The sequence below is a fragment of the Lepisosteus oculatus genome, chromosome 12, assembly GCF_040954835.1.
Source record: "Lepisosteus oculatus isolate fLepOcu1 chromosome 12, fLepOcu1.hap2, whole genome shotgun sequence".
Lineage (NCBI taxonomy): Eukaryota > Metazoa > Chordata > Actinopteri > Semionotiformes > Lepisosteidae > Lepisosteus > Lepisosteus oculatus.
Window position 1 is genome coordinate 18,746,601 of NC_090707.1, and position 18,578 is coordinate 18,765,178.

The window sequence follows — 18,578 nt, forward strand, 5'->3', positions numbered from 1 at the left end:
TCAGCCATGAAAGTTAAGCCGGTAAAACATACTAATTCAAATCACGCCTCTAATCCATCTTTATTAGGGTTTAACCAAACTACTGAAATACAAAGCAGAACCATGCCCTTCTGCATTACAGACAAGTGAAGACATCAGAGACTGTACAATCGAGGTCTTCTTGTTATGCAGAACCTGAAGTAAACCGCTCCTAAAGGTGGCTTTTAGTCAGGGCTTTTCCCTGGGGAAAAAGAAAACACTTTCTAAAAGAAAAATGTCCCAAGCATTTCTTCATTGATGGATCTTTACAGGTTTGAATTAGTCCCATATCTTTTATATTCTCCTGATTATAAAATGAGTAGATTTTTAATCTTTGAATAAAGTAGCACTTGCTAGTGACAAAGAATTTTCACAGTAATAAAATGTGTAATATAAAAAGAATGTTAAAGAGGTGGCACCACTGCTTTGGTAGCAATTACTGCAGTCACACATTACTGTTAATTATCAGCACCTCAAATTAAGACCTCTTATTTATACATGATTTTTACTGCCTTCTGAGCTCCTGATGATATATGGCAAATTAGCATTATTTTATGGCTTTGGTTCTTGTTAGTAGGATGTATTTCAAGTGACAGAACATTAGCCTAGGCCAAATTAGAATTATATGCTTCTTGCCATTACTAGAACATGACACTAAGCTTGTGTAGGTCAAACCCTTGTTTTAGTCTTCCAATTGCTCATGATTAATAGGTTATATACAGTAGGCATTATTATGATTTTGATTGATTTGCAGTAAAATGCCAAAGAAAAAAGCTATTAGGTTTTACATTTTTGAGCATCTTTAAAGGGTATACAAACATAAAACACACTTTATCCAGTAATCTGTGTACACAGCCCGCAATGCTATTTATTGTACATGTACTAACTAAAACAGAAAAAAATAGAGTAGAACTGACCAGGTAAAAATATTAGAGTTTAATAATTTTGAAAATGTAGTTGGAATGTGACTTAGTGCAACACTGTTAAAATATGAATCTGTATTCAGACTTGACTGTTATGACTGTAATTTGTTCAGGCTATGATGATTGTAATATGTTCATTAAGTCGATATTTATATTAAACAAGGTATATAGAGTACAGTATGCATTTCAGTAGCTGCTAGTGAATGTTCCAGATGTTATTCATGTATTACAAAGTCGGCCTGTATATTGATGTCATAGTTTAAATCTTTTTAAACATTAATGAAATTCTCAGGGAGGTTGCAACAGTGAATTGTGTTAAGAGTATTGGTCTCAGATTTGGGACCTTTGAGGTTACACAGTTTCATCCCTACAAAATACCAGTAATCCATTAATTCCTATAGGCCATTGAAGCTAAACTAATCCAGCAGCCAATTGGTTAGGTATTGTTAAAAATAATTTCTAAAATTAGAATAATCTTCTTTTCTCTTCAGTGTTCATTTATCGGTAATGTGCTTTAAACAGATTAGTAGGATCAGCCTTTTAATGATTTATTTTGCAATGGAAATTTTAAACTTTTCTGCCTTACATAAAAGAAAAATATATAGCCTATATAAAATATTCCAAAGCTTCCTCTGATATGCATTGTGTTCTAATTTTGTGTTACATACTGATTGCTCAATATACTCTTTTTTCATGTGAAATATGATGTGTGTTTAAATACTGTAAGGTTAGCCAAAATTAAACTGAAAGCAGACTACTAAGAAGCAGGTTCTTTTGCTTAGTTTTTTGTATCAAATTTCATTGCTACCTTTTTAGACCTTAAAAATGTAATTAAAAAGAGAATTAACCTTTTTTGTGCACTTTTTAGGATTACGTGTTTAGTTAAATGATTAATTGGACACACATTTATAATGTTATTATCGGTTTACCTTCTATTTCTTGCGAGTACAGTCATTACTCATGTTTTGTTATTGAACCGGGCTCACAAGGTTTCCTGTGCTGTCCCACAGTGTGGTCTGTGTTGGTGGGGATGGCACTGCCAGTGAGGTAGCCTATGGTTTACTTCTTCGGGCCCAGATGGATGCTGGGAGGGATACAGATTCTATCTTCACGCCTGTCAGAGCACCACTTCCTCTCGGCATAATACCAGCAGGTGAGTGGAGAGTATGCTGACTCACTTAGTTTTGCAGCTGTCCCAAATCTTTATCTTTTATCCTCCTTTTAAAAGTTTTACCTTGTTTGAAATTTGTGTGTATGTTGGGGAAGGGGTTAAAGTATATCTCTTCAGATTTTTGCTCATTGGATATAACAGTCTTTTACTAAATTCCAAAAGGTTTTCTAAACTCAAAAAAAGTGACCTTGTCTGTTAGGTTATAATTGCCACTAAAGTTTAAGAAGGATCCCATCTGCCTGTCTGTATAGAGGGAATCATGCTTTGAGGCAGATTTTTTTTTTAACAGCCTCCTTACTTCCTTAGAAATGGGCAACAAACATTTTATGTCAGGAATCACTCCCTACAGTATGTTGTGCAAGCGACAGGATACTGATCAGTCAAACACTCTTTTAAAAGTGAAGCCATGCACATACAGTAGAACAGATTTGGCAGAGCATATACATGAGCCAAAAGAATCATGTGTCAGGATACAGAAGCAGGGACTACATTTTCGGCCAACAGTTTGACCTTCACTTGTCATTTTAGTTGCTGTAAATGGAGTGTTGTTGTTATGTGAGATGGAAGCTCTCCAACACTGCACTCCATGCAAATTGGACGTGCTTAGGTCACTGTTTCTCTTCATTAGTACTCCCTCCCCAGGGATTATTTGTAAACAGTTGTTCGTCACAAACAAGAAAGATAGGTGCACCCCAAGGAATATATTTATAATACTGGTATTAGGTCAATCAGCAGGGCAGGCTTTGACAATTAACATTTTTCTTAAAGAAGTAGAATTTTTATAATGAGAGGGCTTATTTAGCTATTTTGTTAAAAATAGCAATACCTTCTTGATGGGTTATAAATATCAATTGTTAATTAAATGTAGTACATCTTCCAAAATATTAATTATTAAACATGCAGTGAATGTATTGTTTAACATACATTTTTTTGTGATTTTTTGTTAGTTCCTAATTTGGAGTGGCAAAGTACACAAATATACAATTACAAATATATTTTAATTGAAACTTGTATTAGAATGCATTAGGATTTACCTCCTCCTATATTTTTTGGGGGTATTTGATTTTCAGATTTTATATTGTAAGGGCTGAAAATGTAAAAAAATAATAACGAGTTAAAGTGATTACTAGTTCAAGTAAATGTTTTAAGTAAGATAATTACTGATAAACGAGTGCAGTGGGAGCTTAATTCTGACTGTCATAGAATGTTGATGTACAAACCAAAAGCAAATAGCTGTGCTGTTGAAAGGCCGAATGATTGCATTAAAAAAAAAACAGATTACACGAATCTGCCCTAAGACTGCAAAATTTAAAACGGTCTCTTCCATAATTCGCAGAAAATAAACATACTGAATTAATTTTACCGCCTTTTGTAGCCGTTAATGAAGATAATTCCTACATACACTACCATATTTAATATCAAGCATATAAACTCTTGGCTTCTAATTAATTTGCCAGGTCTAAAATGTTTCATGGGGACTGTTAATTTCTTTGATATTTCAGGCAAAGGACCAAAATGTTGGTGCAGTTTTCATGAGAGTTTCAGATATGCTTCAGTAGCAATTCATTGCATCACATTTATCTGCTTGAATGTGGGAGACATTAACAGCCTTATGAATATTCATGCAGTCTGGTTAATTAAGTTAATTGTTCTGCAGAAGTGCTTGCACTTCCAAGGACATTTTTTTTTCACAATTTCTGCATGGTACCTTCATCAGTCATGCTTTACAGGAACTGCTAATACTTTTGTCCTCACTCTAGTGCTGTTGGCACAGTTAAGAAAAGGGTGGCATTTGGCAGGAAAATGAATTGGGCAAATTGTAAAATTACCATTCTGGGTAAAAATATGCTCAACAAATAATAAAGGCAATAAGCAGCATAGACAGGCAGGTTCAGTGAATAAATAATTTGGAGGTTCGTAAGTGATAGAATTCAGATACATTTCTTCTTTCATCTAAAACATTTTCTTGAGTAGAGAGTAGTATATATACAGCTCATACTGTACAGTACAGGTACATGTATGTATAATTGATCATTATGCTCAATATATAATATAGCACATACAGGTCACTATTTATTCTGTCAGTTTTTCCCAAGATATGAACTTTGAGCTGAACATTTAAATTGTTAGTTGTAAATATGTGAAAATATTTGGGATCACATTAATCATATGAATCTTTAAATGTGTACATATATGTGTTAATATTAAGCCTGTCAAGGAAGAGATTGAAAAGATACAAAATTAACTGATAAACAGATACAATAGTTTGTATTGACCATTGTTGTAAATGGCCAATGCACAACACAAAACATTTTTTTTCATTATTTGCACCACAGTCATTCCCATTAATTCTAATATTAATAAGTTCAATATGCCTTTTGCTGAAATATCTGTCATTAAAGGCATGCAAGTAAACATTAAGTAAGTCAGGGAGAAGTCAGAAGTCAGAGCTCTGGAAAATCTAGATTGTGGTCAGATTGAAAGATAACCACTTCTCAAAAGGTTATTTTAGGATAAAATCTGGGTTAGTCTTGTTGAATCCTGAAGGTACCACATTTCCTATGTTAAATGTGAGGGTTAGCGTGAGCATTTTTTGTATTGTCAACCCATTGAAGCAGGTGAGTGTTGAACAAAATGGTAACTTCTGGATTCCCCCAAAATCTCTTAGAGAAACAGGGTGAGATTACTGATGCAGATTACCAGTGATGTAATTGTCATACTTTTAATTGTATCTATTTAATGTTCTTCTTAAGATGTTATTGTACCCTGAGATGATATGCAGCCAATGAAGTGCTTTTCAATAAAATGTTATGTTTCACGAAAAGCTCTTACTTGGGTGTTTAAATTTTGACTACAAAACTAAATTGCAAATTTACAACAATAATTGTTCAGTGGTCTTAGTCAAATGTATTATTATTTTTTATAAAGTGCTTGTCCACAATACATACAATTATGGTATTCCTTCTATTGTTTCAGGATTGATTGTAAAAAATACATGCAAACCATGCTCAAAACCTACAGTACAGTATGCCATTTTATCAGCTATTTTCCATATTCTAAAATATGAAGCAAAGGGCCTTCAAAGTGGATATTAAGTGCAAAGAACAGCAAGCCATTACTCCTCTCCTCTCATGCCCAAGCTGCTCTCTCCATGAAGCTGAGATGATGTGTATGCAGGGGTTGGGTTTAGTTTTCAGTTTCAGTGATTAACCTGGCATATGGAAACTCCCAGAGAAGGAAGTAATTGACAGGTATCTGCAGAGCTGTTTCATTTGGGCTCTGAATTTCTGCAGCCTGGGAGGTCACATCAGTTGTACATCACACTCACTATTGCAACCTACTATGTAGGTGTCTGTGCAGGACACATCGTGCCAAAATTGTTAAAACAACAACCATTTTTTAATTGTTTAATACGGATCATTTTTATAGCCTATTGAATTTAAGCCAGAACTGCAAGATAACCATATGAAAGGAAATGTCTACTCACCCAGCAAGGACACACTGCTTTCCTGTTTGTTTCTCCCTTGTAATCAGACCAAATACCGACACCTGTTCTTTAGTTACTACAGCCAGAATGGTAAATGAGTTTAACTGATGCCAGTTAATTTGGAGTTACTCAGATAGGGTTTTTTAACTGCTCATCAGTAGAATTTGTAATGCAATTAATAATAATGCCGATCTTTATATACTGTATATTATATTACATGCTTTCATAGAGTATTTAAGGAAACTGTGCTATCAGGCACATGATATTCTAGTTTGAAAAAGCTATTATTATTTAAACTACTAAAAATCCAATTTATTTCCCAATTTAGGGTGAAGATTAAATGCAAAAAGATGCTAGCAGAAAATTTGTCATCATCAGTTTATCATGGGAGTTTGCAAAATAAAAAGTAACCACTGTTTGTGGGGCCCCTTGCGGGAAATTAATTAGCACATGATTGATCTATTTAGAATAAATATACAGAGGAACATTAAAAATGTAACAAATGTTAATGAATTTAAGACTCATTCGATGTTGTTTAATATGTCTGTCTCTATATAAGCTGTGTTGGTGTACAGCTATTCAGTGTTCATCTTCTGCTGCTTTTATCGCTTGAAATTTGTCCGAATGGAAAAGAGATCACTACCTATAGCTGCATGGTGTCATGGCAGTTACTGCTGCAGGCTTACAGCTATGGGGTCCTGGGTTTGATTCTGGCCTTAGGCATCTGTCTGTGTGAAGTGTGCGCGTTTTTGCCATATTGGACATTGGTTTTAGACATATTCTCCAGTTTCTTGCCATCTCCCAAAGACATGCTGTGTAGAATTAATTGGCTGTTTCAAATTGTCCCATGTTCCATGGCCCTGTTGTGAACTGACATCCCCACCAGGATAAGCATCTCTCTAATAATGGATAGATACTTGGATCGCCTGTTGTAAAGCTGTATTTGCCTGATTGAATTTGCATTATTTATAAGGTTAACCTTAAACTTTATGAAATTATGTTTTTCCATTTCTGGCTGTAAAATACAACTAAATTGGCTATAAAATGTGATGTAAGCTTTCAGAGTACTGTGTCATATTTTTGAAGTACATTAATAAAAAATAAGCCAGTACTGATTTTGAATCAGTAACTGTACAAATATATGCATGAAGGAAAAAAGTCAAATATGTTGCTGTTAATTGAGGGCAAGTCTTTCTATGATTGAGGGCAGCATTCTGGTCCAGTGGTTAGCATTGCTGCCTTGCAGTGCTGGGGCCCTGGGTTCAATTCTGGACCTTAGGTGCTATCTGCATGAGTTTGTATTGTATGTTTGCATTGGTTTTTGCCAGTCCAAAGACATTCTGGTAGTTTAATTGGCTTCTGGGAAAACTGGTCCTAGGTGTGAGTATCTTGCACCTGTTTCTTGGCAAGATAGGCTTTGGCTACCCTGCGACCTTGAACTGGAAGAAATGGTTAGAAAATGGGCTAAATGTATGGATGGGTATAAATGGATACAGTATATAAGGGACAGTATGTAGCATAGTAAATGGTTCACAAAGTCTGTCTTCACAGCTTTATTATTTAAAACATAATATTAATGTTTTGCAGAATACAAAGAACACATTAAGTAAAGCAGCCAGTTTTAATCTTCATAGTCCTTATTACTTTAGAGAATATTACTTTTAGATACTTTTAGAGGATATAACTTAGCAGGCTCTCTTTATGTCTTTACAGGTTCCACCGATGTAGTTGCATGTTCTGTTCATGGAATAAGACATCCAGTTACTGCTGCCATGCACATCATCATGGGTATAATTTCCTTTATTTAATATATACATAGATGTGCTACTGTATGTCACTTAAATGTCTAGCCCTGTATCGTACACAACACTAAGTGTATCAATATTCAATGTACTGTATACAAAATGAAATTGTTTAAAATTTTTTTAGCTATTTTGGCAATCTGTAGAATCAGAAACAGTTTCCATCTTTGTAACCATGAATGACATTCAAGCAAGATTTATCTAGAACAATGTGCTGCTTAATGCAAGCATGATTTCTTTTTGTCAATTCACAAAGCTTTTTTCCTCTCTTTCTTGTGTTCTGACTGCTAGATGTGGTAGCAGGTCACATGAAACTGAGCTGTTACATATAAATAATCCCCAGGGGCCATGTGTCAGATGTATCTCCCAGAAAATTGTTTCATTGAAAGGATCATGCTTTAATTTGCATACTGCATGTATTGCCATACGGTTGTCCTTTTTCAGTTCTTAACCATGCATTTGGTTCCAGAGCCTGATATTCCATGCAAAATTATAATATACTTCTGGTTATATTTGCCACTTTTAGTTCTGTCCTGCCTAGGATTCTCCACTGTGCTGGTATTCCAGGCCTTGCTATGAAAGACAGTTGACCGCTTGCTCCAGCTTTGACTTTCACGTTTGGCATGAAATTACATATGTACCATCACCAAACTAGGGGTTTAAATATAATTCCCATGGAATGAAAGCTTAAATGACAGAACAATGGACAGAAAAGGCTGTGCTTTAATTTATCATAGAATAAATTAAAAAATAATTTTGCATTGTGTATACACCAATCTTATAGGTTTATTTTCCATTATCCACTTTCTATCATTGAAAACACTAATTGGAACTTTTTACTACTTTATATATTACTTTTTATTTGGTATATGTTTGATATAGGTATATATTAGCAAATAATTTCATTCCCATTTCTTTTTCGACATTCTTCTCATGAAAGAGTAGTGAAACAGTTTTGTGCTGAACAGCAACCCCTAGTGGACATTGTCTTATTACCTTTAACATCTTGGACAAAAGACACAGCAAGGCTTAATAGGACAGAACAGCACAATATTGAAAGGCAAGTAGAGACTATTTGCAGCCTAGTGTTGCAAAGTATTACTTACATGACCAAAAAAACCAACAAATGACAAATTAATGTTTCTGTTGAATGCTTAAAAATATTTACATTTACGAGCCATCAACCGTTTATAGCCCAGCAATCAACCCAATAATGACCTGCTGTACAGTATATGCTCAAGAGAGTTTCTTTTTTCGTTTTTTGTTTAGTCTTCTGTTTAATGTTTTCTTTCACATAGACTCTTCATTAATAATCTTTAACCGGGGTGATCCAGAGTACAAGGATTTGCTGTTTGGACAGTGCTACTGCTTGCTCTGAATCAAGTTCAAAAAAGCATATTTTGGAAAGACCCTGAAAAAAAAAACACCGGAAATATCTGCTTTTAAAAGAGCTACAAAGCAAGTGGATTATATATCGTTAGTGTGTTTTTGGAAGCGTAAGGAAGAAAAATCTGAAAAGTTAAAAATCAAAATTAAAAATTAAAACAAATAATACCCAGATAGCAAAAATGCTGATCTTAAATAATTATTAGTATCAGTATTTTAGCCCCAAAGTAGACTCAGTATGAATGTTCATCCTTGGGTGTAGTGTCATACTACTGTATGTGTTCCTTATTTTGTAAAAGTTTACATCTACAGTAGGTTACAACAGTAGTGCAAAAACATGACTTTAGAGTGAAACTCATACAGTTATAGCTATTTGGGTGAAAACTACTTAACTGATAGTATTAATGCCTGTTGATGTACTGTATATGGATTTCATGCTTCATCTATCGCTTAGATGTTTTTTTCTCTTTATCTATGCAGCACTATCAGTCTTTATTCCTGAGTCCACTTTCTTCTTGGACATAAGAATGCTGCAGAAAAACTGGTTTTGTCTCTAAAATAACTATTGCACAAATGGACACCTTGAAGGAATAGGAATGGAATTTTAATTTAGGGCCAATCACGGGCTTTTGAATATTTAATTAAGGAAACTTTATGCATGTGAAAAAAGACAACTGCTGTGATTTTCAGCACATTAATAATTAACGAAGCACAGTGTCTCCCATATATATGGGAGGCAAAACAAGGTCAGCAACCTAATGATTTTAAAATGGCCAACTGATAGTGTCACCAGATCCATTGGCGCTGTACAGCTTTGGAAAAATGGAACAGATTTCCCTTCAAATTAACAGTATTGAACATATTTACTGGGAAACATCAGGTTTACACGCAATATCAAAGTTGGTTACATTATAAGAAGAATTAGTGAACAACTGATTGCTGCATATGGATGTGGTGTCATTGTGGAGGGCTTGTTTTGAAAGATGTGAAAATGTCAGAATGTCCTATCACCTAAGTAGCTGTATGATACATATACTGTACTGATGTTTAGAGCTATTAAAGTAGTCACCATCACCCTAATTGGAAGTTTTCTTTCAATCTGCAGGACATCTCCAGTCGGTGGATGTTTGTACGTTTAGTTCCCACAGCAGGCTGCTCCGCTTTGGCTTCTCAGCTATGTTTGGCTTTGGTGGGAGGACTTTGGCCTTGGCAGAAAAGCACCGCTGGATGCCTTCCAACCAGAGAAGGGAATTTGCTGTAATCAAAACACTGGCAAATCTAAAGTAAGCAGGATTGTTTCATCCATAAGGTCTGTCACCCTCTTTCTGAAAGTACAGTGACACAGATGGAAATCTTCTACCCTTTATCTGAAAATCTGGCTCTGCCTACAAGGGAATTTTACCCATTTGCTATCAAAAATTTGGTATAGCTACAGAAGATCTCGTTTATCACACATAGATTAATCCCTCCCGGGGCAAACAACTTTCCAAAGAAATATCTTTGATGTGTTAATTTTCATCTCTTCCTCTTTTTTTATATTTATTTTTAGGCCTGAAGATTGTGAATTATCTTTTTTACCTCTGACACAGTCCCAGAAAGTAACTGAAGGAAAAAGTAGGTAGGTGACCAAACAAGGACTTGCACATCTTTATAATCTTGATTGAAAGCCTGCTATAAACTGAAATGTAATTATTTAATCACTAAAGGAAACCCATCTCCTAGTTTAATTGCCTGCAGTGAAGCAATCAAAACAGGTAGAATGCAGTATGTTACTCAATTAATACAATTGCCTAAAATAAGCATTGCCTTTAAATTGGTTTGTTTATTGCTGCATATGGAAAAACATTATTATAGTCTAACAGCAATGGGAGATACACAATTTTTCAGAAATTGTTTGGGCATGTAATAAATTAAATGTAATTTTAAACCCATACAACACTGCCTTTGTTTTACCAGGTGCTTATTTTAATCATATTTACATGTAAATGCTCCTGTTATAACATGTCTTTATGTTTTTAAACAAAAGTTGTTAAAGTCATTGATATGTTCAAAGTTTGAATGCCATTTTTCAGGACCATGGTGGAATACCATGTGCCATCTCATATTTCTGAGTAAATCACTCAGACCTTAGACACTGTAAATTGCAATGAAGAAATCTAAATCATTGAGACATACCTACAGTAGCTGTGGTGAGTGCTCATGTTACATTCCAGAGGGCTCCTTCCTGGAAAAAGCTAACATTCTTGAGTCTTTGTAATTGTTTTACAGAAATGACTCTACAAAGGATAGTCCCCCAAATACTGGTATGTACACATTTTTAAACTGTTAGTTTATCGTATCACTTAAAATGTTTTCCTTTTAATTAAATATTTTTCTCTGTGACTTGGATTAGATGATGAAGAGGAATGGCAGAAAATAAAGGGCCTTTTTCTAAATATCAGCATCATGGCTATCCCTTGCCTGTGTTCCATGGCACCAAGAGGTCTGGCACCTAATACTAGGTCAGTGTGTTGCGTGAGGAATTAGTTTAAAGTCTAAAAATCTTCTTTGAGATTTTGGCCTGAGTCCCAGAGATCCATCATTGGCCCAGGGCAGTCTGAAGCTTCTGAGGATGAGGACTGTGGTGGACTCGGTAATCTCAGGGATTGGAATCAGTAGCTGGATCAGACTGCCGAGGTCAAGGCGTCTGACTGGAATAATCGTTAGATAATTACTCTGATTAAATTGGGTGGCAAGTCAGATTTAAGAGCAGAACATCTGTCCACAGTCCTCAAGGGTGTCACTTAGCTTTGATTCTTCTTTGTAAATATATACACCTGTACCTCCCTAGAATGATGTTTAAATTTCAGTGTCTCCCCAGAGCAAACACAGAACTAGTTCTGTTAGATATGTCACAGAAAGAAACTAAAAATATTGATGAAAGTAAAAAGGGATCTGAAACACACCTCATTGCATTATATTACTGCTACTGTAGATACTGTATTTATTAATTTTATTCCAAAAAAATAATACCAGAACATATACAGTATGTTCTTATATTGGTGCATCAGAATGGTTTTCTTTCTGGACCTCAGGCCAAAATAGCCAATGGTTAATTAAGTTTGAGGTTTTAATAGGATGTTGTTATTCTTATAATTGTTGCCAATATTATTTTTCTGACAAAATGTACAGAGCTCCACAATCCTCAGCAGAACAAGGGAACTGAAGGTGGATGAGTGAACAGACCTGTAGAAACAGATTTTTTAAATTATCCTGTATACGAACGCGATAACTCATAGTTGCACCATAAACACTTTTCTAAAACAAAAACTGATTTGTTCATGCTTTTTCTTTAGGTTGGACAATGGAAGTATGGCCCTCATTGTAGTGCGGAATACTTCTAGGGCAGATTTCATAAAACATCTGAAGAGATATGGCAGCTTAAAGAACCAAGTAAGGGGGATATCTCTCCAAAGTGGAGCAAGACCTATTGAACTAGAAAAGCTTGTTGGGGAAGGAAATCCTGTAGCCATGAATATAGTGAACAACATTTCCTGCTTAAGGAGAATTAGCATCCTGTCAGGACAAATTAGTCACCGATTGTCAGGTTTTACTCAAACACTTTTCAGACTAATGCAGATTAGCTTTTTTCTGTACAGTCTGTCTACTCTTTTCTTAAGCATCTATTTATTAACCTACATCCCATTTATAGACTACACAGAGGATATACTGCACTGTGCTGTTTGATTTAAAATACTGGTATCATTTTTAGTATAATATAGGATGAGTAATAAAACAGATCAGTAGTGGTTACTATAATACGTATTTGCAATTTTAACATCTAACTTGAATTGAAAAGTGTTTTTGTGTGAACAGATAGAGATTAAAAGAGTTCAAAAGATTGCTGGGTGATGAATCATTTCAACTATCTAAATGATGGTATTATTAAACTGTTAAAACTATGAAACAAAACTTGCTTTAAACCATTAAAACAAATCAATATCTTATTAATTTAAAGTTGTACATATTGTGCTGTGTGATACTTTACTTTTTATACAAATTATATTCTGTTTTTCTTCTAATTTTGCTTATAGTCTAAAATGTATATATTATGCTACCAGAAAAAGTTCATTTTCTCAAGTGTTCACTAATGAAATTTACAGCTGTTCATAAATGAATGATGAATTAGAGATGCAGTATTAATTGCTGCATAATTAAAGTAATAATTTTGAACATGCTCCTTTGCAGCATTTGTGTTTCTAAAGTATCACATATAGCAAGTTTTGATTCTGAAGCAAACACCAAAATGACTGACATTCTCTTAAGCACTTGACACACAGGTTTCTAAGGTAAGTAAAGCAATGATTTAAATAGTGAAACATTTTATCATTTATTGTACATAATACCTATGGATATTTGTATTCATTTTCTAAACATATATTCTATACCCATTTCATAAAGTCAAGTTTCAACTGTAAACCTAAATATAATCGAGGAGACATGTTCTGAAGTTAACTAGGCAGCACTGGGCTCAGATTACAGAAGTGACTCGAAACATTTGACTTTGAAAGATCACAATCTGTCTCTTACACTTTTCCCCCACAGTTCAGCTTTTCGTTTGTGGAGACCTACACAGTCCAGGCTGTGAAAGTCAGACCACGGCCCTGGAGTGGTTGGGGTGATGACACCTTAGAGGAGAACGTGGAGATTGATTCTAAAAACACACCTATGATATCCTCCGAGGGAAGCTACCCTTGGAACATCGATGGAGACCTTATGGAGGCTTCAGAAGTGTGTATCAGGTAAAACAACCGTGACTAACCTTACTATCACTACTGTTGAGTCAAACACTTATTTACGCGTTTTTGACAAAAGAAAAACAGCTTAAATTTTCATGTATCTGAGTTAGGTACATTTAGAAATTGAAGAAAAGGAAATTGTATAGCTCTTTTCTTTGTTGGCCCTTTTATTTTCCAAGCTATAATGCATTTACATTCACTGTTAGGCATCCAAGCCTGATTTTTTCTGTTTCTTTCCCATTTTTAAACCTGTCCTTGGTTGAATATTGTGTCCAATTAATTCTAAACTGGGCAAGTATCACGGCAGGGAACAGTACAATTTAAGTGTGAAATTTGACTCCTATGCCAACCAAGATGGCGTCCTGGCAACCATTAAAAAATACCTTTAAAAATCTTCATTCTGGGAAGTTGTAAAGCAATTGGTTCAAAATTTAGCTTACATCATCTTCAGCCAATTCCCTAGCTTGAAAATGTTAGTAAATGAAATGTGTTCCACTTTCTAAACTGCTTTTGTTCATAAGTGTCTAGCCAATTACTTAGAACTTGGCTGGTATCCTATTGTATATAAACAATAGAATTCAGACAATGGAACTCTGCATAATTACATGACATTCTGAAATGCATATCTCAAGAATTCTGTTTCAATATAAAATAAGATGACTGTCAGCCACGTCTTTATGAAGACAGAGCAAACTACACCTCAAAATACATCCTTTCTTGTACAGAAAGTATACTGTATATGTGATATTTCTGTTTTTTTTTGACAGAGTGCATCCTCAGCTTATCACACTCTTTGGGGTGAACACAGAAGAAGTTGATGAATCCACTGTGAAATGCAGCTGTATTTAAATGCTGCAGTCTAAAGCAATAAAGGACTTGTCACTTTTGCTGAAAGACGTTCTACATTGTACTGCATGTAGCACAAGCATTCTTTTTCCCTACTTGTAAAGTTGCATTTTACTTCTAGTAGCCATTTAAAGATACGAAAAATACACACATTTTATATAAAAGGAGATTTATTCAAAACAAACTGTAAAAAATATACAGTAATTTATTTTAATATTCCAGTGCAGATGTCAATATTTAAATTTTAAATAAAACCAAAGGAAAAGTATAAACCAAAAACTGTTATACTTACTATGATTGTTTTACACTCATTATACTTATAAACATTTCATAGCGTCAAAGGCTTTTATTAAGAAAACAAATAAAGGAATTCATTTAAGGATAAGTTGTTCTCAAACTGAGCTTTGTTACTGACTTTTTTTAAACAATAATGTTAACTATACTTGTAGTAGAACATGTCCTGAACTGTAAAATACTGAGAAGTTGTTATTTAGTTTCACACTAGTCCAACTGCCTGTTCATTGTAACCTGAGTTTGTTTAAGAATAATATCCCATAAAACAAAACCTACAGTATATAAGCAAAGATAATTATAAAACATTAATGTTGAATTCATTACTAGGGTAATGATAAACTGTGGTCAATTATGGTCACTGCACAAAAAATGCTTTACTTCATCTTTTACAAATTCCTATACTTTGGATATCACTTCATAATTTTGATTCTAAACAAATACATTTTTAAAATATTCATGCTGTTATACAGTTCATTTTTTCTGTTATCTCCTTTTCTGCAGCATTCAGCAACATGTACTAAGGCATGGTGAACCTGTAGTAAACTATAATTCAACTGTAGTTGTGCACACTAGATTACTATAGTACATTATTCAAGTCAAATAGTTCTGTACAGTACATTACAAAACAAAATACCTTTATTTGATTTTGGTATACTGTACAATAATTGTTTGCCTAATTGAATTCTATTGACCCCGATTAATGATTAAACTATAATTTAAATATTTTACCAGGTCTATAACTTGTCTGTTTTTACCCCATTAAACCATGGTATACTTTAGGATCCTTATAAGATACAAAAGGGAAAATGTTCTTTACCTTCATTTACTGGAGCATTTCTGGGAACTTAGATTTCTTTTTAAATGTTATTAAACGAGAGACTGTCATGTGTGTGATATTTATCTTGATAAAACTTTGCATTGCAAAACACTTGCCACTTTTTGAACAGACTGGAACAAATATCTGTTATGTTTTTAATCCAGTTCATATAGTTTGCCATTATTGTGCATGCACATCGAGTCTATCAATCTGTTAGTGTCTTCTGGATTAACCTTGTATAACTACATAAACAAACAATTGTCTAAGTAATAGAGTTTAATGCTGAATTTTTAATTCCTGAAAATAAGTTTGAAATGTAATTAATTGTGGCTATCTTACCTTTAATAATTATGTATATGAGGACAATGGCTTTAATCTCTTAAAGCAATTACTGTAATTTTTTTTTAATTAAATGATCAAAGTTTAAAAGTGAACATTATTTTGTAATTGCATGTTTTTCATAACTAATTTGATCATTTCAATTGAGTGAGTACCTCTTTATTTTTTCCTACAATGCATCTGCAAGACTAAAAGGCACCATTTTTTCAGATTTAAAACCTTACAGTTCAATTTAAAGAAATTATCAAGAAGAAATGAAAGGGTCAATCTTTTAAAAAACCTGACTTATCTATCATCAAATATATATATATAAATATAAAATATGTGTAGGAAACACTTTTATAAACAGGTTCAACAGCAGTGCATTTTTATACAGCAGGCACAATTAAATTTATTACCACTTATTAAACTGAAATGTTATTTTCACATATTCCATTTTAGATTTTCATCTCATGAGGTATAGTATAATTGTATGATCTTTTGATGATGTATAGTGAATATATTCTAACGTATATAAGAGCTAAAGTGCATTTAATTTGTCCTGCTGACAAAAACATAAATTTGATTTCACAAGCTATGTATAATTATTTTTCCTTGTCTTTGTTGGTCTCACCATATTATTATGTCGTTTATTTTTGTGGAATATGATGGTTTATTCGACAGTGAACATACTGTATTCCTGGAATTTGAAGATAAATGGGTTTGCTTGAAATCCTAGTCCTATTAAAAAAAAGATCCTATGGCAGCAAATTTATTTGTTCTCCTTTTTTGTTGATGTGAAGGTTTTTGCTTATTTTCTTCATTGTAGCTTGATTTGCTTCTTCCTATCCAGGTGTTCGCTACCATTTAAAAATCTCGTTGTGTCAATAATCATCTTTAATCTTGTCTACGTAGTCCCAGCTTTCTCGACGTTGCTGTTCTTTCTCTGTTGTAAATTTTCTCTTAAAGAAACCCACCTATGAAAAAATATTTAACTTTACCGGTCAAAGCTTAAGATGAATGTTTTAATGTGAATCTCCATAAACATAAAAATACATAAAAATTATTTCTTTCAGCATGAAACATTACAACTAAGCCTTAGGTACTTTGTGACCTAATAAAATGTATTGCTTTAATAGATAAAGTTGATAAAGTAGTATTGTACATCATTAAAACCATTCATATAAATTAAGGAATAGATCTATAAAAATGTTTTCCATAAAAATGCAATGTATAATTTTAAAGGGTTTTTATCTTCATATTAAAATGTGACTTGTTTAAATTATAAAAATCAATTTTGGCACCTCTAGAGTGTCATAACTTTACAGCTTCTACTATACTCAGTAGCTTTAGGCATTTTTTCTAATTTACATAGAAATGTTTGAAATTTGTCACCAGGATGGCAAATACTTTTAGAACTTTCAGGCTTAAAACTAAGCCATCTTTTATACGTTTTATTTAGCAACAGTGCTTTTTAACCTACTCTGCTTTCTTAGTTGTGAGCTGTACCAAATCCACAGAATTCAAGAAGACAGGTAAGAGTTTTATAGACAATGGCAACCTGGTGTCAAAAATATGTATTCATCTACACATACTGTACAGAACTAAAGTATCATCATTGTCAGCATTCACTTAAAAACTGCTGGCTGTCTTGATCCTACTTGTGCTTATATTGTACTTTTCTGGTCTTGTGGTGCCATCTTACAGAATGCCTTCTCCTTTGAAGATTTTTCTTTCTTGGGGTCCCTTTAGCTAAATTCTTGGTCCCCATTGTCATTTTATTTTTGGCACTCACAGTTACTCCATCTACTTTTATTTTGTGCTTGTTTATTCAATGCCTCTCTGTGTTATCAGTAGTTTTTGTAACTTTGCTGTATTCAGCATCCAGTTTCACAGCCATTAACTAGTACCACAAGTGTAAGTTACTATGTTCATGATTTTGCAAAAAGGTCTATATGAATTAAAATATTAATGTGTAAAACTTTAATAGGATTTCAAATTGGATGCTTAGCCAGTAGCCATGTACTGTATTCAACAATGTAACAAGATAACATTAAGCAATACTGTAAGTCAGAAGACTAGTTCAAGACTATAACATTATATTGAGTAAATCTGCATACAAGAGATCTGCAGGGAGTTAAAAGTTAAGAAATATTGTTGAGTGCTTCATGTGGATAATTTGTAGCTCACAAAACCTGAAATGGGTTTTACTAAAATGTAATGGTAGTCTTGTAACACTACAAAAAAAATGCTATATTTTATTTTACTGTTATTTTTACTTATTACAATGTACGATAGGATTAAAATCTAAACTCATTAATATGCTAGAAATAATGACATTTCAACAACTGATTTGGGGAAATATTGGATTTGCAATTGAAACTTTCTATTTTAAGTTTGGGTAAAGGTAAACAACTACCTACACTGAAATATAGTATATTAAATATTTCTTATTTGACATTTACAGGAGATGCACCAAAAATAAATAAAAATGCATTCTAAATGCTACAGTATATGTAGCAGATGATTATGAATAAATGAGTGTAATAAATAATTTCACACTTACTTTCCAAAGAATGTATGTTAGCAGTCCAAGTATCACTAGCCCAATAAGAAGGCTTCCTGAAATAATGAACAGTCCTACACCATGTCTTGGCTTGTAGTCATGGTGTGCTTCCAACACAATCTGTAATAAATACATTAAAAACCTCAAGTTGGACATTGATTTAAGCCATACT

The 18,578-nt window shown here is 33.6% G+C and overlaps 2 protein-coding genes across 3 annotated transcripts in view; one reads left to right on the top strand and one right to left on the bottom strand.

Moving 5' to 3' along the window:
• cerkl (ceramide kinase-like) overlaps nt 1-14,594 on the top strand; it is a 48,567-nt gene extending 33,973 nt beyond the window's left edge. For both annotated transcript variants that reach the window (XM_015358989.2, XM_015358988.2), the window contains exons 5-13: nt 1,952-2,094; nt 7,313-7,387; nt 9,893-10,070; nt 10,337-10,405; nt 11,056-11,090; nt 11,180-11,288; nt 12,123-12,219; nt 13,372-13,568; nt 14,333-14,594. In XM_015358989.2, the coding sequence (XP_015214475.1) occupies nt 1,952-2,094; nt 7,313-7,387; nt 9,893-10,070; nt 10,337-10,405; nt 11,056-11,090; nt 11,180-11,288; nt 12,123-12,219; nt 13,372-13,568; nt 14,333-14,414 (985 nt within the window). In that variant the 3' untranslated portion in view covers nt 14,415-14,594. The remainder of the gene's footprint in view (nt 1-1,951; nt 2,095-7,312; nt 7,388-9,892; nt 10,071-10,336; nt 10,406-11,055; nt 11,091-11,179; nt 11,289-12,122; nt 12,220-13,371; nt 13,569-14,332) is intronic.
• Nucleotides 14,595-16,724: 2,130 nt separating this feature from the next.
• The window catches only part of itga4 (integrin alpha 4), a 38,098-nt gene continuing 36,244 nt past the window's right edge, over nt 16,725-18,578 (bottom strand). The window contains exons 27-28 of the mRNA XM_015358987.2: nt 18,407-18,526; nt 16,725-16,817 (exon numbers count right to left, since the gene is read on the bottom strand). Coding sequence (XP_015214473.2) covers nt 16,725-16,817; nt 18,407-18,526 — 213 coding nt within the window. The remainder of the gene's footprint in view (nt 16,818-18,406; nt 18,527-18,578) is intronic.